The sequence below is a fragment of the Bos indicus genome, chromosome 5 (assembly GCF_029378745.1).
Source record: "Bos indicus isolate NIAB-ARS_2022 breed Sahiwal x Tharparkar chromosome 5, NIAB-ARS_B.indTharparkar_mat_pri_1.0, whole genome shotgun sequence".
In the NCBI taxonomy this organism is placed as follows: Eukaryota; Metazoa; Chordata; class Mammalia; order Artiodactyla; family Bovidae; genus Bos; species Bos indicus.
This window is the reverse complement of record NC_091764.1, coordinates 86,495,274-86,519,732: the sequence shown is the minus strand read 5'-3', so window position 1 is coordinate 86,519,732 and position 24,459 is coordinate 86,495,274. Positions and strand designations below refer to the sequence as shown.

General features: G+C 37.4%; 1 protein-coding gene and 1 pseudogene across 35 annotated transcripts in view; both read right to left on the bottom strand.

Annotated features, from left to right (window-relative positions):
* The window catches only part of SOX5 (SRY-box transcription factor 5), a 1,171,821-nt gene that overhangs the window by 74,390 nt on the left and 1,072,972 nt on the right, over positions 1-24,459 (bottom strand). For 33 of the 35 annotated variants that reach the window (XM_070788609.1, XM_070788604.1, XM_070788607.1 and 30 more), the window contains one exon: positions 18,998-19,144. The exons of the other annotated variants lie outside the window; for them this stretch is intronic. In XM_070788609.1, coding sequence (XP_070644710.1) covers positions 18,998-19,144 — 147 coding nt within the window. The remainder of the gene's footprint in view (positions 1-18,997; positions 19,145-24,459) is intronic. 35 annotated transcript variants of the gene reach the window in all.
* LOC109563055 (chromobox protein homolog 1 pseudogene) lies at positions 16,514-18,986 on the bottom strand (annotated as a pseudogene).

The window sequence follows — 24,459 nt, the reverse complement described above, 5'->3', positions numbered from 1 at the left end:
TTGAATCATTACTTCATGGTATTTTAATTGTTAATTCATTTGCTGTCTCTCCCATCACACTGTATAGTGTTATGTATCATTCTTTTTTATTCTACAAGTGTCCTGTATAGTATGGGCTTCCCAGGTGGCACTAGTGGAAAAGAACCTGCTGCCACTGCAGGATATAGAGGAGACACAGGTTCGATTCCTGGGTCGAGAATATCCCTTGGAGGAGGGCATGGCAACCTACTCCAGTATTCTTGCCTGGGGAACCCCATGGGCAGAGGAACCTGGTGGGCTGCAGTCCTTAGGGTTGCAAAGAGTCGGACACGACTAAAGCGAATTAACACGCATGCGCCAATATGTTAAAGGTGCTAAAAAGCTGTTTATCGAAAAATCCTCAATAATGTTGTTTGACAGCTTCTAAAAGTGACTCGAGAAACCTCTATTAATAACACAGTCATTACACAAGTTTTTAAAAAATCATATAAACCAGTGAACAAATATATAGCATTGTTTCAAGAGAAACATCAAGTCTATTGCTTGGAGTATGTCTCTTTCCAAAGGAACATATTCTCATTCCTATTTTCCCACTAGAAGATATTTCATCTAGGATAAACCATATTTTACTATCTATGCATTCTAAGTGGATATTGTTTTTAAAACCAGGATTTAAATATATTTTGAAAGGACATTTTTTAAAAAGTTAATATTTTTGTCTCATTAAATTTCTTAATGTTTTATTTTATATGTCTAGAATTCTAGAAAATAACTTGGTTATAACAAAAGCCCAAAATAGCCCAAAACGACAATAGCTACAGAATATGTAACTAAATTAAAAAAAAAAACTAACACAGATATATTATCTTAGATAACATACTAATACTTTTAATTGCAAAAACTGACATATAGTGAATACTATATCACAAATAGTGATAACTAAGGTTTCAATTCATATTAAGATTGGGTTACATTATAAACATTTAATCTAGTAAACATTTATTGAGTCTACATTATGGATCAATCACTTAAAACTCAATGGGTAAAGAGTGTTTCTAAAACAATTAATCTTTTGGAATTTATATTTCCTTCACTTAGTTTGTTGCAAGTTTGTGAATTATAGTCTCAGGTATAACAGATCAGAATTTGGGCTCGCTGCAATTCATATGTATGCTAATAGAAAAAGACAAGCAAAATCAAATCAAACAAAAATTACCCAGAGGTTCTCTTAAAATTGAATGAGAACTATCATTTTTTAGATAAATGATAGCACTATTTGCATGAAAACTGGCACTAAAAATTCCATCGTTTGACCCAAAATTTTTGTCCTGCCCTGTATTTATACAGGGTTGACCTGACTGTTGAGCTCCTGCAGACTTAAAATGAAACTCTGATCCTCAAAAGAGTTGCATGGGGAAGTACAGAAAATAAAAATCTGTACCTATTTAAAGACATTCCTACTGCTGTCATAATGCTTTTGTACATACTTCACAAAACAAATTTTTTTCCTTATGTTAAGTATTACTGGAAATACCACAAGACAAATTTTTTTCTTGCAGTATTTCATCCTTTCTATTTTTAGTCTCCATTTCTTTTTTTCCTATTTACCAAATCTCTACACTGCCAAAAGTCATCAAAATTGTACAACAAACCATAACAGCTCAGATTATACACTAAAATAGAAAAAACAAGACTTTTTGGCTATTGAGAGATTCAATTTAAATGAAAGTCTCATACAGAATCTCATTGATAATTAGTCTTGCAAACAACTCTAAAAGAGCTTTAATAAAAATATTTTGTGGTTTTATGAAAATATAAGGTTTTCAGTCTTTTCTGTTATTTATAAACAATTTTGGGGAACATGTATTTTTTAAAATTTAAGTATACATTTTTTTTTCCTTTTATATTACTTGGTAAAATAAAATCTAAAATGAGAATTCTGATTTTAATTTTCTCGAAATTTAGAGATTTAATCCTTATTCTTTTGAAAACCCCAAATCATAAAGGATGAATGTCTGAGTTCTAAAAAAGTCAACCCAATGTTTTCATCTAGTCTACAGTGGAAGTCCAAGAGCTGAAAGTTGTGGGACATTGCAATTCTAAGTCCTGAAGCACATGCGGGCCAGGGTGGGGGGAGGCGGAGGTAGAATTTTAAGAAGCATCTAATTATCTACAAGGATATCCAGGACTAGGAAAGGGGTACATTCTTCCCATGAGAACCTGAGGACACGCTAGGACATGATTCAGGTTAAGGAAAATTGCCAGCTTTTCATATTTCACTTGCATTTTTAGGCATGCTGCTTTCCAAGAAGCATTCTGTTAAACAAGTTCTTAGGAATGTTCAATATTCTGAGCCATTAATAATGTACTTTTCAAATGTAATATTTATGATTAAAATTTTTATGAGCAAAAGTCTTATTTCACTATATAAAAAATTTCAAATATATTTTTAGGTAAAATAAGATAATTAAAAGATGATTCCCCATTTCAATAGAAAAAGAAAGTTGTTTTATATTTTGAATCCTATTCTGTATTCCCTCTGTCTCAAACAAAGATACGGAGATAAGGACTATGTGGTTGCAAACTTCTTTGATTATATTAATCAGACTCTAGACAATAATTCATAGTCAGTGTGAATTATACTACTCACTGTGCATCTGAAGAAGGTATTTTTTTCCCATGCTTAATACTAGTCAAGTTATACATTTTTCTGGTCTTTATTCAAAAAACTATACTTAAGAATGACTGGTGTTCTTTAGTTGATTATTAGAAGAAATAAGAAACTATAAGAATGATGATGGAGAAATCCACTATTTTATAATTTCTTATATTTTGGATTAAAATAGTCCCTATTTCTCCTTAAGTTCCACTACCATATTGTATGTGCCTGAGAAAATGTGAAAAGTATAATTAAAAAGGAACCTTAGTTTATTGAATATAATACAATAAAATAGATACATTAGAACTTTGTATGTAAACTCAGTATAAGTACAACATAGGATTTTAAGTGCATCATGCTTAAATAGGTCATTTAATGATTTTTAACAAGAAAATAATCACATTATTTATAGAAGTTTTACATAAACTTTATGAAAGTTGTTTTTAAGTGGGTGGCACTGCATGTTTATATGACAAAAATTGTGACTTTTATAAAGCTTATAGCTGGAGAAAGGGAGAAGGGAGGAGGGGAGGAGAGGGAAGGAAGGAAGAAAGGTGTATATATATATATATATATATATAGAGAGAGAGAGAGAGAGAGAGAGAGAGAGAAAGATTTTGAAAGAATGCTGTCCTCTCAAAAATCAAACTCATCCTCATTCAGGAGACTGCAAGTTTATGTCAATGATGAAAACAATGCTATTCATAATTTTAAAACTACCCTGTTGTAATTGTTTTAAAACTGTAGCACATTTTTCTCTGACTTTTTTAAAAGAGAGCTAAAAGTCTGTTGCACATGGGAGATCACTGAAACCACACTGGGTTATAAAGTTTGGGGTAAAAGTCAAAATTTAAAAAGCAAATGTCAAAAGTAAAAATCTGATTAGAAATTAGGGTCTGCTTTCTTATGTGACTTGTTAACCTATTCAAAAGACAGTAAGTAAAATTATAATTCTAAAACTTTACTGATCACTAGTATGAAAAAGAAAGTGAAAAGTGAAGGTGTTAGTTGCTTGGTCGTGTCTGACTCTTTACCATCGTATGGACTATAGCTCACTAGGCTCCTCTGTCCATGGGATTCTCCAGGCAAGAATACTGGAGTGGGTTGCCATTTCCTTCTCCAGGGGATCTTCCCAACCCAAGGACTGAACCTGCATCTCCTGAATCTCCTGCATTGGCAGGTGGATCGTTTACCACTAGTGCCCCTTGGGAACTACCCCAGCCTATTTTCTAAACCATGAATTTGTCAACCTCACTCATATATTAGGGTCCCTGCAATTGCTATTCCTCTTGTTCGGAATATCTTTCCCCCCAGACCTTTGTAGGTACTCTCCTTCTCATGATTTAGGTCTCAGAGAAGACTTCCCCATAAGCTCTGTCTCAAAGAGATTACCTTGCTGTCCCTTGGCACTTTTTAACCATGTTTTATTTTCTTCATAGCACTTATGGGTATATGAAATTATCTGTTTAATTGCTCACAGCTTATGATTTGCCAGTCAACTGAAAAATCTTAAGAAGACAAACTGTCCTGTTCATAGGTGTAATAGCTGTAGTTCTGCCTTGAACTGAACTTGGCACACGACAGGCAGAAACTAATATTTGTTGAATCAGTCAGTGATAGACGTAAGCATAGGTGCTGCTGCTGCTGCCAAGTCGCTTCAGTCATGTCCGACTCTGCGTGCCCTATGCACAGCAGCCCACCAGGCTCCTCTGTCCACGGGATTCTCCAGGCAAGAATACTGGAGTGCGTTGCCAGAGAACACTAAAAGGGGACAGAGCTTTGAAGAATGAGAACAGAACAGAGATAATGACGACAGAGGATGAGATGCCTGGATGGCATCACTGACTCGATGCACATGAGTTTGGGTGGACTCTGGGAGCTGGTGATGGACAGGGACACCTGGCGTGCTGCGATTCACAGGGTCGCAAAGAGTCGGACACGACTGAGTGACTGAACTGAACTGAATGGCTAGAAAACATTTTCAAGTGTTTGGGCTCCTAATTAAACCATACCTAAAGTCAGAATAACTTTTTTTTTTTTTTTAATGTGAATACATTTCCTTTTTGCTTAATCCAGCTTGGATTGGGTTTTCTATTACTTTATTAACAAATACAATTGTCATTCAGTGAAAACATAATTTGAAATCCTGGAAAGCTGATTAAAGTTCTACTTCAATAAGAATATTTTGCCATTAAGAGTTACCCTGAATAAAGTAACGCCACCTTCTGCAGTGGTGGACTCCCTCTGTCACAGTAGCAGACTAGGCAGAGGGAAAGTAACCTGAGACTGAGTTATTGTATGCTGGACTGGATACTTTCTGAACTTCCTTCTTACTTAAGCTTCCCTAATTCTATAAATAAAACATCGGATGCCCTTTGTTAAATAAAGACAATTTTGCATACTTTGGGTTTTGAACTTGTCTGCCTTCAGTTTAGAAGGTTATATCTCTTTATTTTGTTGACTTCTACATTACATCTGTTTAATTACTGTATTGTTTTCTTTCTATGATCTATTTTATAATATTCAAAAATGTTAATAGAATGTTTTATTCTCTCTAGAGAAAAATCTATTGGTAAAATTTAACAAACAGATATGTATATACTCTATTTTCCATCAATCTAAATAAGACTAAATATTTGTTGACACATAGAAAACAGATCCCTACTTTGGGGCATCTGTGTTAAACAGACCACTAAAATTCTTCCTATTTTACCAATAGGAAAGAATGAGTAAGTAGAAGGATTGCAAATGAATCAAATCTGAGGTTTATGGTAGTCCTCCACAGCTTCACTTCTCAATTCTTTATTCAAACATTTAGAGGACAGGTCAGGCTAAAGGGGTGAAAGGGGGTCAATAATCAAGAGCTCAAATGAAGTACTGATCAATAGTTTAGGGTAGAAAAGAAAGGATTTTAACTGATTTGAAGAATGTTTTAGGAAGCCCAAATTATAAATGATTCCCTAAAAGGAAAGGTAACTACAGAAGTGGCACTTTCACCGTCTCAGTCTGACGTGCTGATGTTTATTGACGTTCTACTAGATACCACTCATTACAGGGACATCCTTTCACATTGTTCTGTTTGTCTTCCCTGCATATTTAGGTTTTGACTGCCTGCTTCTAACATTAAAATGCTTTCAACCTTTAGCTTTTTGGATGATGAATCTGCACGGGCTTGGATCTATTTTAGAGGGCAACTTCCACTTAAAAACTGTGATTCTGTGGATCTTCCTATGTCTACACATGCTCAACATCCTCTTGCCTCTCCCGTGCTTTGCCTTACTGAAAAGCCTTGACGTGGCTCATCAGAGCCGGCTGCTGTTCCAGACAGGTTCCTGTCAAAACAGAATCGGTATACTGGGGAACACAGGCCAGGCCAGTTTAATTCAAAGGACATTACCTAAATCCCTCAGTATATTTTGCCTTTAAAAAAATATCAGCATTATAACTAGTCTGTCTCTTTGTTTTATAATTTTATGTTACACATGTGACTGCCCCCACCTCCCTCGCTTCTGAGTCATAAGAATATATCACCAAATGACCTACTTGGACATTTAATACCACAGCGCTCAGAACAGCCTCTGTTTAAGTACCTAGCTGTTTGAGATTCCTGTCAACTGAATACAGATGAAAAGGAAAGGAGGAGGCTGATCACAGGGGTTCTGCTGATAACACTTCATTTAACATATTTCAGTTTAGCAACAAGGGGCCACAAAAGAAAACTATTTCATTTAAAATGACAGGGTGACTATGTTAGACCCACTATAAATATGTCCCACCCAGGAAGTGATGATAATAATGATAATGGGCCACATTTATAGTTTAACTCTATGGAGTGATTCCTCTCAAATGAACTCACCTCTTGAGTGTGACACATCCATAGCACATCTCAAAGGCTCACAAAATTGCTATTTCATAGATACTGAGATATGGGGGAAGGAGCAAGTGTTCAATAACTATCCAACAAAGCACAAAGCAGCTGTATGGAGCAAGGTGTTAGAGAGATTCTAGCATTTAATTGATATGCCAGACAGTGTTTAAAGCATAAGAATAGAAAATGGCCAATTTAAATGTGGTTATAATTAGCTGAGGCTAACATTCAGTTCTGTTCTGAAGTTTTAAGAGAAATGAAATCTACAAAAGTACCAGGTCTAACAGTTTCAGGAGGGATCAGTGGTTTTATATTTGATCTTACATATATAGATAACTGGGCTTCCACAGTGGCTCAGCAGAAAAGAATCCGCCTGCAATACAAGAGAGCCAGGTTCGATCCCTGGGTTGGGACGATTCCCTGGAGGAGGGCATGGCAACCCACTCCAGTATTCTTGCCTGGAGAATCCCATGAACAGAGGAGCCTGGCAGGCTACAATCCATAGGGTTGCAAAAAGTCAGACATGACTGAAATGACTGAGCATGCATATAGATAAATGGAAGCGCCTCTTTGATTAGTGCTATTTAAGTACTGTGGGTTACTTAGAAATAACTGTATTTGGAAGCCAGTTCTAGCCCTGCATAGTGAGTAATGATTATTTGAGATCTTGACCTGAAAAGAGCAAGTCAAATGGCAGTATTCTATGATTTTTCACATATTGGAAATTATATCTTTGGCAGCTACTACTACTAAAAAGTCTTCATGTCCAGATAAAATGTGAAAATATTAACTGAAGTTATGATTATACTGAACATTGCTTTCTAGAGTTTTCACAATGGAAATACTACTGTGGAGGCCTCAGTACTTCCTGGTAGATTTCAAAGCTATGAAATCTGTTTGATGTCTTTTGCTTTATCTTGAAAGGATGTTTTTGTCAAATATTAAAAATAGTGTTTTCGTCATTAGTGTGGTGGTGGTTTGACTTACACGTGGCTGGACTGGATGTGCAGTTTTGCAGTCACCTTTCCCCCAACTGGCGTCATAAAACACTGACTCAAAATTAGCAAAATGAACTTCATTTCCAAATCCTCTATTAGAATTTTCAAAGAAGATGAATCATATCCATCCTCTGATTTCTCATACTCCCAGCATATACTGCTAAGTAATCTTGTGTGTATGTGTACCACAGTTTGTGACTCATAATATGAAACTACTACAAAATTCTACCCTGTGGATCAGTGTGTACGGATAAAATGCTTACTTGATAGCATGAAATTATGTGATTGGTACCATTACAGCAAAAACTAAGTGCTTCAAGAGGAGTCATGGCCCTCCTGACATTACTAACATAAGCACCTGCCTACCAAATCAGAATAGATCTTCATTTTGGTGTCTGTGAAAGAAGATAAGATAAAAATGTGGTACTACTTCTTCAGAATTTGAAGCAACCTGTATAAGGATATTGCCCCTGAAAGGATCTGATTGTGTCTGGTCAGCTGGCTAGGGTTTTTTCTGGTTGTTGGAAAAATATTTCTTCTCCCTCACATGACTCCCAGGTGCTACTGCTGAGCAAATGGGAACATCACTGCCAGAAGTATTTGAAAAGAACAAAAAAAAATTGATTGGACAATCTATGAGCTCTTGTCATTGACAGGGACACAACTGTGACCAGGGGTATGACTAAGGTCAGAGCAAGGTTAAAAGAAAAGCACCCAGGAATTCTCTCTTGTCATCAGCTTTTCAAACTAACTACTCTTGGTTAGCTGCAGGCAACATATAAGTTTTCATCAAGCACCAAGAGACATTTCATAATATTTACAAGTTGCACTTAAAATCTTCCCAAGAGCTGGCTACTTCTGCAATAGCAAAACACTTAGAATGTGAAGTTCAGACGGTAGCACATCTATAACATATGAGGACTTCTTGCTAACGTGGAAATTACACGCTTATTCATTACCAACAATTGTGTGAGTTGCATGTGAAACCAATTAAAAATACTTTTCCTCCTTTGGTAACTATTTTAAGGCTGGTATTGATTCTGCTATTTTTAAAAGAAATAATTTATTTTTACCAAACAAATATTATCAAGAGATCGATTACTATCACAAAAGAAAGGCTATCTAGGTTTCTTAATAAACTGTAGCAAACAATGTAGAAAACCGTTAAAACGAAGAAATACGTGGGACAAAATACATGACAAAAATGAAAGTCACTGAATAAATTTTACCTATTCTGTGGCAGAACGCTAAACTATAAACAAATCAATTTAAATATTTGTTGAGGAAGATAAGCAGATTTAGAGCAGCAATGCTGCCTATGAGATTCAAGGACCAATAATACTAAACAATACTATGACTAAATAATTTTCCTGAATATGAGAAAGAGAATTATTTCTAAAATTTTCTTTAAACTGGATTTCTCATATATACAAGCTCGTACTTTCAAAGTTGTTTTTTTAAACCAATATTTAGCTATAAACTCAGCTAGGAGGATACACATGAGCTAAGAGGATATCTCTGAAGAACTAAATATAAAAAATTAGTCTTGGAATAGGATCCAGAAAGAAAAAAATTAAATTAGTGCTAAAGAGACAAATGTATTAAGAAAGATGTTATGTAACATCTGAGAAATTTTAAAAACCTGCCGAAGACCTTAACTTTTCAATATTTGGCAAAATACATTATGAAAAAAAAAAATCTCGTCTTTGTGAATAATAAAATCAAGGCATAAAATAATAAGGAAACGTGAAGCAATGACAGTTCCAAATAGTAAGTTTAAAGACATATAGCTCAACCAGCAATGCTATCCAAGTTTTCCAATGCGGTATTTGAAGAGAGCAGATTTCTTTTCGTGTTTTCACATTTATGGGATACACTTCCTGCTCGCAGTTTCTAAAGGGTCACTGTGAGTCCTTTAAAGGTTTCTTTATCATTTAATATTATAAATAATTACGTTCCTAGGCGGCAGTTCAAAGCTTAGCGCAGCGCTCATACAACACCCCAGGAAGGTCAGGTGACCTCTCTCCAATTCTCCTCTCTCTGGTGCTGAGGACAGACAAAGTGATATGTCTGTCATACGCCATTACCATTAGAACAGAATCTTGTTCTTTTATTACAACTGAACTCCGCCAGATTTCTCAGCAGGAATGCTAAGTGAAATCAATGTCTTGGATTTCCAGGCTGAGCTTGGAGGTCACAGCCACTCTATCATTTCTCAGCATTATCCTTTCTCGCGCGCACATACACTCCCCAAGCCTCCAACTGGCACACAGCAGATTGAAAACAGCATGCATCAGAGGACTCATGCTGCACAATTTTACAGTCTTTTGGAGCCCCTTCCTTTTGATTCCCCCCTTCCATTTTTTTTGCAAATTGCAAATAAGTTTTGTTTGTGTCCTTCTCCGGAGTTGTGAGTCAAAGGCACAACTAGGAAGAAGGGCAGGCAAGCAAACCCATAGCACATGGTTGATTTTTAACAGCTGCCAATAAGACCCTTTTCCTTACATCATCATCTGGATGTGGCTTATGATTCTGTTGTTCCAAACAATAAAAGCTTTATGTTTGCTTTATGCCAGGTAGGAAGGCAGATAACACAAAGCTATTTAGTAAAATAATTCAATTTTACAATAAGATACATGTGAAAATCCACCAATAAAACACACAGAAAATGCCCTCTGGACACTCAGGATTGATTGTTTCAAAATATATTTATATATAGTAATAAATGATAACTGTTATATTAAAGTGAAATGGCTCTGTGAAGGCAAAATGTTTATTATGCTATGTATAAATGTCAATTCCAGTCTCTAAGAAACGGAATTCATGTATTGAAATGCATCCTCTTTATTTATTGTTGCTTGTTTTTTTTAAGTCATGTTCTTCATTAAAATGACAATAGCAATATTTATTGCTCTGGCAATTTTTAACCCACTAAACTTTACACAAGCACATTTAAGACATATTTTCTGACAATAAGAATGGATGTAAACAGTGTACTAGAGGAAACTGAGCAAAGAACAGACATATTTTTATTATATTGTGGTTGTTATTTAAAAAGAGGCACTTTTTCCTGGGTTAAAATTTTTATGTACTTTAAAATAATTGCAAGTGGTAAGAAATACAACTTCAACTGCTTTCTTAAACTTTATATGATAGAAAATTCATGAAGGCTAATTTTCCAGAAGTGAAATTTAGTGATAAAGTATGAATATATTTTTTAAACAGTATATAATCATAGCTATAGAAACACAATCCATTTTTTCGGTAACACTAAATAAAGGGAGGTACTTAAAACCATACAATATGGTGGAATTCTAACATTACTGGAAAAATCAATCTTCACATCCAATCTGTGGAGTTCTATGAATATCTGAAACCATATACCTCATAAAACAGTGTCTTCATCTTGGCAAGCTTTACGTCACTTTTATATTTGCCATGGTTTACCTAAGGAAGGGTCACAGCAAGTGCGCAATAAATCTTTGAATGCATGCATGAATGAATGAGTAAATAAATAGATGCATAAACGAATAAGGATGACTGACATCAAAAACTTCATGATTATTCTATTTAGGGATTTGGGAAGAAGATATTTGGTGGGCTACAGTCCATAGGGTCGCAAAGAGTTGGAAACGAATGAGCACACAACACTCAGTATCAATGGTAAAAAGTCATCTAGTGGCCAAGAAAAACCCATCAGTTCTTTACAAGTGAACTATGTACTCTAAAGTCATAAAATGAAATGCCCTAATGTAAAACATCATTATGAACAATGATGTGAAATCACATTAATAAATCATAGGGGAAAAATCTAGAATAATACTTTAGAGAGTTATTTGTGTGTGACAATGACTATGCTGCCACAGCTACATATTTTTCTCAGTGTTAGCGTGTCCATATGTAGAGTCTTCTCTTGTGTTGTTGAAGAGGGTGTTTACTATGACCAGTGCATTCTCTTGGCAAAACTCTATTAGCCTTTGCCGTGATTCATTTTGTACTCCAAGGTCAAATTTGCCTGTTACTCCAGGTATCTCCTGACTTCCTACTTTTGTATTCCAGTCCCCTATAATGAGAAGGACGTCTTTTTTGTGTGTTAGTTCTAGAAGGTCTTATACGTTTTCATAGAACCATTCAACTTCAGCTTTTTCAGCATTACTAGCTGGGGCATAGACTTGGATTACTGTGACATTGAATGGTTTCTCTTGGAAACAAACAGAGATCATTCTGTCATTTTTGAGACTGCATCCAAGTACGGCATTTTAGACTCCTTTGCTGACTATGATGGCTACTCCATTTCTTCTAAGGGATTCTTGCCCACTGTAGTAGAAATAATGGTCATCTGAGTTAAATTCACCCTTATCAGTCCATTTTAGTTCACTGATTCCTAAAATGTCGATGTTCAGTCTTGCCATCTCCTGTTTGACCACTTCCAATTTGCCTTGATTCATGGACCTAACATTCCAGGTTCCTATGCAATATTGCTCTTTACAGCATTGGACTTTACTTCCAACACCAGTCACATCCACAACTGGGTATTGTTTTTGCTTTGGCTCCGTCTCTTCATTCTTTCTGGAGTTATTTCTCCACTGATCTCCAATAGCATATTGGGTACCTACAGACCTGGGGAGTTCATCTTTCAGTGTCCTATAATTTTGCCTTTTCATACTGTTCATAGGGTTCTCAAGTCAAGAATACTGAAGTGGTTTGCCATTCCCTTCTCCAGTAGACCATGTTTTGTCAGAACTCTCCACCATGACCCATCTGTCTTGGGTAGTCCTATGTGGCATGACTCATAGTTTCACTGAGTTAGACAAGGCTGTGGTCCATGTGATCAGATGGGTTAGTTTTCTGTGTTTGTGGTTTTCATTCTGTTTGCCCTCTGATGGAGAAGGATAAGAGGCTTATGGAAGCTTCCAGATGGGAGACACTGACTGAGGGGGAAGATGGGTCTTGTTCTGATGGGCTGGGCCATGCTCAGTTCAGTTCAGTTCAATTTAGTTGCTCAGTCTTGTCTGACTCTTTGTGACCCCATGAACTGCAGCACTCCAAGACTCCCTGTCCATCACCAACTCTCAGAGCCTACCCAAACTCATGTCGATTGAGTCGGTGATGCCATCCAACTATCTCATCCTCTGTCATCCCCTTCTCCTCCTGCTGTCAATTTTTCCCAGCATCAGGGTCTTTTCAAATGAGTCAGCTCTTTGCATCAAGTGGCCAAAGTACTGGAGTTTCAGCTTCAACATCAGTCCTTCCAATGAATACCCAAGGACTGATCTCCTTTAGGATGGACTGATTGGCTCTCCTTGTGGTCCAAGGGACTCTCAAGAGTCTTCTCCAACACCACAGTTCAAAAGCATCAATTCTTTGAAAGTTGAATGTTAGAGAAAGTTAAGTCACTTTCCGACTCTTTGCAACCCCATGGATTGTAGCCCACCAGGCTCCTCTGTCCATGGGAATCTCCAGGCAAGAATAATGGAGGGGTTTGCCATTTCCTTCTCTAAGGGATCTTCCCAACCCAGGGATCGAACCCAGGTCTCCCGCATTACAGGCAAACGCTTTAACCTCTGAGCCACCAGGGAAGCCCTATCAGTTCTTTGGTGCTCAGTAAATCTTTAATCCAATTTTCTGTTGATTATATTCTTTGAAGCCAAAGACGGAGAAGCTCTATGGAGTCAGCAAAAACAAGACTGGGAGCTGACTGTGGCTCAGATCATGAACTCCTTATTGCCAAATTCAGACTTAAATTTAGAAAGCAGGGAAAACCACTAGACCATTATGGTGTGACCTAAATCAAATCCCGTACAGTGGACGTAACAAATAGATTTTAGGAGGTTAGATCTGATAGACAGAGTGCCTGAAAAACTATGGACAGAGGTTCGTTACATTGAACAGGAGGCAGGAATCAAGACCATGCCCAAGAAAAAGAAATGCAAAAAGGCAAAATGGTTGTTTGAGGAGGCCTTACAAATCGCTGAGAAAAGAATAGAGGCAAAAGGCAAAAGAGAAAAGGAAAGATATACCCATTTGAATGCAGAGTTATAAAGAATAGCAAGGAGAGAAGAAAGCCGTTCTCAGTGATCAGTGCAAAAAAATAGAGGAAAACAATAGAATGGGAAAGACTAGAGATCTTTTCAAGAAAATTAGAGATACCAAGGTAACATGTCATGCAAAGATGGGCACAATAAAGGACAGAAATGGTATGGAGCTAATAGAAGCAGAATATATTAAGAAGAGGTGGCAAGAATACACAGAACTATACAAAAAAGATGTTCATGACCCAGATGATCACGATGGTGTGATCACTCACCTAAAGCCAGACATCCTGGAATGTGAAGTCAGGTAGCCCTTAGGAAGCATCACTACAAACAAAGCTAGTGGAGGTGATAGAATTCCAGTTGAGCTATTTCAAATCCTAAAAGATGACGCTGTGAAAGTGCTACACTCAATATGCCAGCAAATTTGGAAAACTCAGCAGTGGCCACGGGACTGGAAAAGGTTGTTTTCACTCTAATTCCAAAGAAAGGCAATGCCAAAGAATGCTCAAACTACTGCACAATTGCACTCATCTCACACACTAGCAAAGCAATGCTCAAAATTCTCCAGGAGAGGCCTCAACAGTATGTGAACGTGAACTTCCAGATGATCAAGCTGGATTTAGAAAAGGCAGGGGAACCAGAGATCAAATTGCCAACATCCGCTGGATCATCAAAAAAGCAAGAGAGTTCCAGAAAAACATCTATTTCTGCTTTATTGGCTATAACAAAGCCTTTGACTGTGTGGATCACAACAGACTGTGGAAAATTCTTCAAGAGATGGGAATACCAGACTACCTGACCTGCCTCCTGAGAAAACTGTATGCATGTCAAAAGCAATATTTAGAACTGGACATGGAAAAACAGACTGGTACCAAATCAGGAAAGGAGTACATCAAGGCTACATATTTCACCCTGCTTATTTAACCTATATGTAGAGTACATTATGAGAAATACTGGGCTGGATGAAGCACAAGCTGGAATCAAGACTGCAAGGAGAAGTATCAATAACCTCAGATATGCAGATGACACCACCCGCATGGCAGAAAGTTAAGAAGAACTAAAGAGATTCTTGAGGAAAGTGAACGAGGAGAGTCAAAGAGTTGGCTTAAAGCTCAGCATTTAGAAAACTAAGATCATGGCATCTGGTCCCATCACTTCATGGCAAATAAATGGGGAAACAGTGGAAACAGTGACAGGCTTTATTTTTGGAGGCTCCAAAATCACTGCAGGTGGCTACTGCAGCCATGAAATTAAAAGATGCTTGCTCCTTGGAAGAAAAATTATGATCAACCTACACAGGATATTAAAAAGCAGAGACATTACTTTGTCAACAAAGTTCCATCTAGTCAAACTATGGTTTTTCCAGTGGTCATGTATGGATGTCAGAGTTGGACTATAAAGAAAGCTGAGCGCTGAAGAATTGATGTTTTTGAACTGTGGTGTTGGAGAAGACTCTTGAGAGTCCCTTGGACTGCAAGGAGATCCAACCAGTCCATTCTAAAGGAGATAAGTCCTTTAGATGGGTGTTCATTGGAAGGACTGATGTTGAAGCTTAAACTCCAATACTGTGGCCACGTGATGCAAAGTACCAACTAATCTGAAAAGCCCCATGGCTGGGAAAGATTGAATGCAGGAGGAGAAAGGGAAGATGGAGGATGAGATGGTGGATGGCATCACTGACTCAATGGCCATGAGTTTGAGTAAGCTCCAGGAATTGGTGATGGACAGGGATACCTGGTGTGCTGCAGTCCATGGGGTCGCAAAGAATTGGACATGACTGAGTGACTGAACTTACTAACTGAATTAAGCCTATACATGGAATACTTTGAAACTACTGTTCCTTGGAGACACCAAAATATCACTGCTTTAAAATTAAATTATATTTAATAAATGTCACCATTATTACCAAGTTTTAAAAACATGTTCTGCTGTGATTATATAGAAAAGCACACCATGCCTCAAGTACACCTCAAGCGCAGAACATGGAAGGTCCATTACACAGCTGAAAGAGTTCTTAAAAGGCTTATCATATTTCCTAACATCACAGTAGCAAGTACATAATTTTCCTCTATATCTTTGTACATGTTGCTAGTGAATCATGTCTAAGGTCCTTGTCCAGGGTGAGTTATTATTCCAAACGTATTTATCTATTAGTATGAAAAAACAGACTTGGGGGGCTTGGGAAGATGGAGGCTAGAGGACACTTTCCCAACCCAACTGTTCTCTTTCCCAATTTCTATTCTGGATTAATACACTGACTATGAAAAGCATGTGCCAGGGCACTAGAGGAGGATTAAAATACTCTAGGATTTTTTTTTCTCTTTCAAAAATTTCTAAATTTTTTTCTCTGTGTATTTTTTCTATTGTTGTGACTACTCTAACCCTATTACTCTTCAGACATTTCAAGATGAATTCTTGAAATAGAGAGCAGAAGGAACTTTCTAGGTAATTCAGCAAAAGACAAACAGCATTATTTGAGGGGTAAATTCACTGTGTCAAGTTTTCTACTGAATATTTTCTAACTGTTAATGCGTGATTATTTCCCTGAGCAATGTCCAAGAAAATTACTTTATGGATACTCTTTACTTTTTTATATAGGAAGTTTAATAATATTCATCTAGGTATATATACAATCATCTAGGTAAGAGATTAAAAATCATGAAGAAATTTAAATTAATTTTTCTGCTTCTTTCTTTTGAGCCAAGAAACAAATTATTTGAACCCCCCCGGTCCTTTTCGAGGCTGTCTCAGGAAATGGTTTCTTTGCCCTAAAAACAAAACTATTTCTAAATACTCTAACTTTTAACACTAGCATTATCTTTCTAATTGGCTGGATAATATGTCTGAAATTGTACCTATACTATATCACATAACCAGTTGGTGATATTTAAATAAAACATTTTCTCTATGCTCTAATCATACTCATATTTAAGGTCTATTTCAGTTCTCCTTTGGAATAATTTTTTTTTAAGGATTATAAATCTATATAGTTTTATTAAGACAAAAAACTGACAGTGTTGATATGAAGTTTACATTTAAACAACTTTTCACAAAAACCTAACACACGCCTAAAAATTACAATGGAGTTCTAGATGCAGATCAAGATGATGTCAACAACTGATGGATCTCATGACTCAAGACAGCGTTTTAGATTTTAGTTAGTTCTTAGGATTAAAAAATTTGTTTTGTTTTAAAGTGAACCACTGCCCCAGTATGAATATTTATCTTCTCCTGAGACCAGGGCTTTTGAAATCATTCAACTCTTGAACTTGTGCTGTCAGTGACTGAACCCTGCCACCAATGGCTTCAAAGTTCAAAAAACAGAGGCTCCAAGAGTTTTCCACCCTATGAGCACCGGCCCTTGTCTTTCCCTACTCACTTACCTCCTATACCACTCTCTGCCCTTCCCTAAATACTTCACCAGTGGCTTGGATGGAGAAGCTGATATTTGTAACTTCACAATAGGAAAAGAAAGGGTCTTCTTGTCAGTTTCATGAGTAGCACCTCTAAGACAGAGTGATCTGCCTATGTATACACTCCAATAAGACTTATCCTCCTCAACCAGTTTCCATCCCCCAAATGGCAGCTTTGGTAGCTTCTTATTCCTTTGTTGGGAACAGCATTAAGCTCAGGCAGGGAATACCTTGGCTTCTAAGTTTCAGGCATTCACAGCTTTTAAACAGTCTCTCACAGTCCTCATTTAGGTTGCCAATGGCATTTTTTGAAAGGATACAATATTCTGGACACAGAACCCAATCATCATTAGTTGTTCTTTCCTTTGTTTCACCGTTTCCCCAAATTTTAACAAAAATGATCCTAACCCATCTCCCTTCTTTCCCACCCCACCCCACCCACCCCAAATAAAAAACCAGTAATAGCCAAAAACTACACACATGCTATGCTGTAAAAATGCAGAGTTAACACTATCGGGAAGAAGGCTGTGTGGGTTGTGGAGATGCTCTTTGAAGATCTACAGTACCTCTTGCTCTCCCACATCCCATTCTGCGTTTTGTCCTTCATAGAAGGTCCTTTGCTTTTTTTTAAAGCAAAGTTCAGAACGGGTTGCCTTGCAACACTGACCCTCCTTCCCCTCCACCGGGATGGGTGTGCAAACTGTACAGCATGGAATGGCTTTGAAGCCCTTGGGCTGCTGTAGGGCACAGAAACTATACTGGCTCTTCAAAGGACATCTTCTCAAGCCACCTTTATGGTGTCAAGACAAGGAGAACTCCTTCTTTCCCCACTTGAAACCCACAGTCAGATGTGACAGGGGCTGGTATTCAAGAAAGTTAATTCTTATCATCGTTTTTGTCATCATCCTCTGAGGGGTAAGAATGACACGTCAGCCTTTCCTCATAGAAGGATATGACAACCTGCGGGCACTTAACATTGGCTTCCTTGGCAGGGACCAGATCAGCCTCATCAGAGTTCTTCCATTTCATTAGGAACATGAGTTCTCCACTGGAGTCCGTAGCTCCAATAATCCTCTCTGGTTCCAAACCCCGGGCAAAGCCTCGTGGCTTTTCTGACTCTTCTTTCTTCTTCTTTGGTTTGCTCTCCTCCCCCTTATCTTCCGAATCAGAATCAGCTTTGCGTTTGCCTCCCTCTGATTTATCTGTCCCGTGTGCTGTTTTCTGTGACTGCAGAAACTCAGCAATGAGGTCAGGGCAATCCAGGTTCTCTTCTGGTTCCCATGTGTTATCCTCATCTGAGAACCCCTTCCACTTTAGGAGATACTCCACTTTGCCCTTTACCACTCGACGGTCTAGAACTTTTTCTACCACGTATTCTTCTTCCTCTTCTTCTAGCACCTCCTCCACTTTCTTCTTGTTTTGTTTTTTCCCCATGGTGCCCGCCAGCTTTCTGGTATAAAGGATGACGCTGGTAGCATTGTCTTGGTCTACTCAGGCCGAAGGGCAAGGCGCAAATGCTCGGCCCATCCCAAATCGCTTCAATCTCTGGCTCCGGACTCGCCGCCCCGCCCTCTCCATCTTCTTGCGCTCTTCGCCCTACCCACTGCAGAAGGCTCAGCGCGGGGAGGGAGCTGGAACAATTTTTTCAGGTCCCTCACTGAAGGTATAAATAATATTTTTGTCCTAATAATGTAACATTCTTTCCCTGTAACTCCTTCTAAGACCTTATATAATAGAGTATGGGTATCTATTTTATAAGACTATAACATTCTTGGTGACAGCACAACTACCTTTCAAATATTTCTATCACTACAGCTATCAATTTTCTACTACAGCTATCAATGCATGTTCATTGAATAAATGAGTGACTAAATGTTGTGTGAGTGATTTATAGGGACACGATCCTTACTGATTCTACTAACCATTGTTTCCTTGAAGATCTAGCATTTAGCCCAGTTACTGGTACGTAATAGGTATTCAATACATATCATCGAACAAAAAGCAAACTCTAAATGCCAAAACACGTAGCTTCTTCAAAGGGGTACCTTGCTTTTGGGTGGTGGGCTGTTTGTGCTCTTGTCTGTGTGAATGCTGGTAGGAGATACAGCAGCACCAAGGTTGCCTTGGGATACGCCTGGGAGCTTTCCTCCTGGAGATACCTGCATTGCAGCTAGCTGGGCAGCATATAACTGCTACAGGAGAGAGAGAGAAAAAAAAAAAATAAAAGGACTATCAGCAATGAAATAAATGCACCTCTCAGAAAGTACCTATAATCCTATAAGATGCGATATTTTTCCTATGGGTATTTTTCTTTAGTGCCTTGGAATATTTAAAGATAGACACTGTCACTTCAACTTTCATGACTTACTTCTCAGGGGGGAAATGACATACACCACACACAAGGAATTTTAGTTTTAGTATAACCAGGGACTCAAAGCAAATAACAGTTATCCATATTTACTCTTTACCAACATCAGTGGTGGTACTGTATATCATGTTATTTGGTTAATAACTTTTCCCCCCTCTCTTTAAATTTTACATGGTGTGTTACAAAAGAATGTAGCTTCATACACTAAGTAATGTTCTTACTATCCATATTGGTTCAAACCCTGTATGCTTCCCTTCTTTGACTTGCTGAAATGGACAACTGTCACAACTTTTTTCTGATTATTAGTTGTGCAGAAATACAAAAAAGCCACTGGAAGGGAATGGAAGGAGACTATCTGAAGAACATTATTTGGTCAGTCTACCTCCACTGATTAAAATTAACTGGATGTTTGCCACAATGCCACTTTACTTCCTGCTATATAAACACAGACAGACTTGAGATAATCTTGAGGATTAGGGTTTTAAGGAATACTATCTAAAATGCATACTCTTTGACTAAGCCATCACTAAATATTTCTTATTAAATAACCAGCAAAAATTCTTTGAACAAATCCATTTAATAATAAGGGAAAATTTTACTTGTGAACTATAGCCATACCATGTAGTATCTTAAAACAAGTAGGTTGCTTTCAATTCAGGAGTCACCTCAAATGTTTAGATTAACACTCTTTTCATCTCCAAGTAGCAGTTTGTGAAAGTTAAAAAAATATGATTGAAGAAGCAAGTATCTATATATACACATATAAGTATTAATAAATAAGTATGTGTGTGTTAGTCACTCAGTCGTGTCTGACTCTTTGTGACCCTATGGACTGTAGCCCAGCAGGATCCTCTGTCCATAGAATTCTCCAGGCAAGAATACTGCAGTGGGTTGCTATTTCTTCCTCCAGTGGATCCTCTTGACCCAGATCTCCTGCACTTCAGGCAGATTGTTTACTGTCTGAGCCACCAGGGAAGCTTCCAATAAATAAGTATACACACGCACACACACACACACACACACACACACACACACACACATATGTATGTATGTATGTATATATATATGTATAAAATACAGCACAATTTCTCATTTCTCATTTGTCTTAAGAGTTCTTGGATAGCTTTTACTATGCAAGCTAGAACTTCTGTAATAAAAAGGTTGCTGCTAAAGATAAAGTTTTCAAGGAAGAGTACTGTCAAATAGTTCTCTGGATTATCTTGGTTTTTCTCTGAGAGAAATATGAAAGACTGAAACTGTTCAGGATAAACCAGAGACTCTGATAAGTGGGATCTCTCTATAAATGAAATAATGAAAACTGAAAACTGGCATTTATTTACATGAAAACATATTTATATTTTTTTCACAGTTTCCAGTGACTTTGGTCTAAACAAAAACAGGACATTAAAATTATTTTAAACATCATGACTTATTTTTTATGCAAACTAATGCAAAATACTTTCCCAACAAGAGAAATTACAAAGAAGTATATTAATACTATTAAAAATGACTGTTACTCCCCCACTTTATTTTGCATGAATTGGAATTATGTTATTTCTTATCCCAATCAGAAAAAAGAATAAGATTTAATTTATAAGGCTTTAATAGATTGGACTTCCCTGATAGCTCAGTTGGTAAAGAATCCGCCTTCAGTGAAGGAGGCCCTGCTTCAATTCCTGTGTCAGGAAGATCCGCTGGAGAAGGGATAGGCTATCCACTCCAATATTCTTGGGCTTCCCTTGTGGCTCAGCTGGTAAAGAATCTTCCTGCAATGTGGGAGACCTGGGTTTGATCCCTGGGTTGGGAAGATCCCCTGGAGAAGGGAAAGGCTACCCACTCCAGTATTCTGGCCTAGAGAATTTCATGGACTCTATATAAGCATGGGGCAACAAAGAGTCAGACATGACTGAGCAACTTTCACTTTTTAATAGACTACCTCAGAAGTAAAAGGATATGATGTCAAATATGATGACTGACTCATTTGAAAAGACCCTGATGATGGGAAAGATTGAGGGCAGGAGGAGAAGGGGACGACAGAGGATGAGATGGCTGGATGGCATCACCGACTCAATGGACATGAGTTTGAGTAAACTCTGGGAGTTGGTGATGGACAGGGAGGCCTGGTGTGCTGCAGTCCATGGGGTCGCAAAGAGTCGGACACGACTGAGCGACTGAACTGAACTGATGATGACTGGGAGTTTACCATTTTCAAAGTATCAGAAAAGACTCATTTCCCACACTTAAGTTAAAAATCTATGTATTAAGTTCTGCAATTCAGAAAGTAATTTCTTCTGTTATCATCCTGTACTGGTTTTTAAGCTATTAAGAAAATAACCAATATCCCAGGATATCATTTTGCAAATTAAAATTTTCCCAGTGTACTGAAATTTAAAATATCTGTATTTTAAAATACTGGCTGGCTAACTATAATACATATTGCAAATTTCACACTGTACTGTAAATGGTATCCTTATCTTTAAAATTACAGTGGCAATTACTTCTAGAAGCTAACAACACATATTACTGGTTTAGTATACACAAAAACATAAGATTGTTTAGTAATTACAAAAATGACATGGGATATTTTAACCTCTGTAGCTAAAAAGAAAATTGTGAACAAATTAGTTACTCAAAATTTAAATTTGATCATTATAAAATTATTGCAGAGTATTTAAAGAATAATGACTATCTGTATTATTTAATTAGATAGATGATTAATCACTTATAAATGGTGATTAAATGTTTAAACATCAATCACTATAGAAAGATTCAAAACTTCCAGGAAGTATTAGAACTATTATTAAAAATACAATATAAGTGTGACTGAAACACTTGAATGAGTGGAGTTTGGAGATGGTATATGCTTGGGATTAAAAAAAAACCTTATATGTTCTTCCCTCATTCAAATAAATGAAACATTTGGTTTTATTTATTAATTAAGGTTTATCTGAGTTAAACTGTCTTTAAAATTCCTGAGTAGAAAAAAAGATAAATTTTTAAAATACTCGAGCCCAATTAAACACATATTTTTATCAGAATAGGCTACTGGAAACTGGCCGTTTTAAAAAATATAGAGATAAAATAATTGATGATGAAAAAATCATAAGCTCACTCCTCAGTAAGGTTAATATTAATTTATGGTTAACATTCAGTATGGTTAACATTAAGGAACAATGCTTAATTCTCTCCTTTCTATAATAGTTGGTTTTCGCTATGCAAGGGGCAGATATACAGAACTATGTTTCCTCAATTGTGATTAACTTTCCACTTTTCCCAGATCATTACACTTCCCACCCCAAACATCTAATTTTCTTAGTTTGACAAGCTTTGGAAATAGGAAATATCCATTTCCAACATATTTTAATTTGTGTCAAATATATGTGCTCCTTGAATTTATGATATATTACAGAAATATAAAGAGGCCTCAAGTCTTACAGGATCTGATATACATTGGGCTTGCACAAATAAATAAACCAGAACTTTTAATACTGCTGGGACCTAATTTGGCCATTCACAAGTTAAAATAACTTTTCAGTAGATTTAAAGAGACTGACAGTGGTTCATACCTGGTTATATATCAAGGGTGGGAGAAGGCAATGGCACCCCACTCCAGTACTCTTGCCTGGAAAATCCCATGGATGGAGGAGCCTGGTAGGCTGCAGTCCACGGGGTTGCTAACACGACTGAGCGACTTCACTTCCACTTTTCACTTTCATGCATTGGAGAAGGAAATGGCAACCCACTTCAGTGTTCCTGCCTGGAGAATCCTAGGGATGGGGGAGCCTGGTGGGCTGCTGTCTATGTGGTCGCACAGAGTCGGACACGACTGAAGTGACTTAGCAGCAGCAGCAGCATATATCAAGGGTAGGCAACTTAAAAAATAAATGCTGCTGAGACTAATTCTAATTCAACTTTTCAAAAACTTATATCCATTTGTTTATCCATTAAGATGGGTGTGTTGACTGATAATAAAACAAGAAAGTCAAGAGATGATTAGTATTTTATAGCATTTATTCAAGCAGACTTGAGCATAATGACAGGTATCTGTACCACTGTGTTGTGTGTGTGTGCTCAGTTGTGTCTGACTCTTTGTGACCCCATGGACTGTGTCCCCATGGACTGCCAGGCTTCTGTGTCCATGGGATGTTTTAGGAAAGAATATGGTAGTGGGTTGTTATTTTCTACTCTAGGAGATCGTCCCAACCTAGGGACTGAACTCATGTCTCTAGCATTTCCTACAGTGGCAGGCAGATTCTTTACCACTAGCACCACCTGAGGTGAAGGAGGTATATAATCTCAGAATCATTGGCTGATCTTGTTGAGAGGGGAGGCGCATGGAATCTACAGGGACTTGAAAGCCTCCTGAAGTAACAAGCATGCCCTTAACCACAGATCTCATTTACATACTAATAATATATACATATAAAATTATATATATATGGGCTTCCCTGGTGGTTCAGTGGTAAGGATTCCACCTGTCAGTGAAGGAGTCGCAAGAGACGAGGGTTCAATCCCTGGGTGGGGAATATTTCCTGGAGAAGGAAATGGCAACTCACTCCAGTATTCTTGCCTGGAGAATTCCATGAACAGAGGAGCCTGGCAGGCTATACAGTCCATGGAGTCGCCGAAGAATTGGACAAGACTGAAGCGACTCAATGGACGTGAGTCTGAGTGAACTCTGGGAGTTGGTGATGGACATGGAGGCCTGGTGTGCTTCGATTCATGGGATCGCAAAGAGTCAGACACAACTGAGCAACTGAACTGAACTGAACTGAAGCGACTGAGCATGCATGCACATAATTATATATAAATAAAAATGTTTAACAACAAAACTGGCTCATGTTTCTCTTTAAAGGATAGCAGACAAAACCTGGAATTAAATATAAGGAGTATTATAATAAGTGTACTTTTATGAAAAACAGTTAAGTTGTTCTTAACATCAGAAGGAAATTGAGAGGTTCTAAGCATAAAAAGCTGAAGCTTAAAGAGAATACTCAGGTCATGAAGTTAACCAGACTGACAGAAAAACACTTTTTTACCTTGAAGAATAACTTGACCCTTATCTGGAAACAAATATGTTAAGGATTTGGTTTGATCTCTAAAACTCCCTGATCCCACAGAGCATTAGATTTTCTGTCT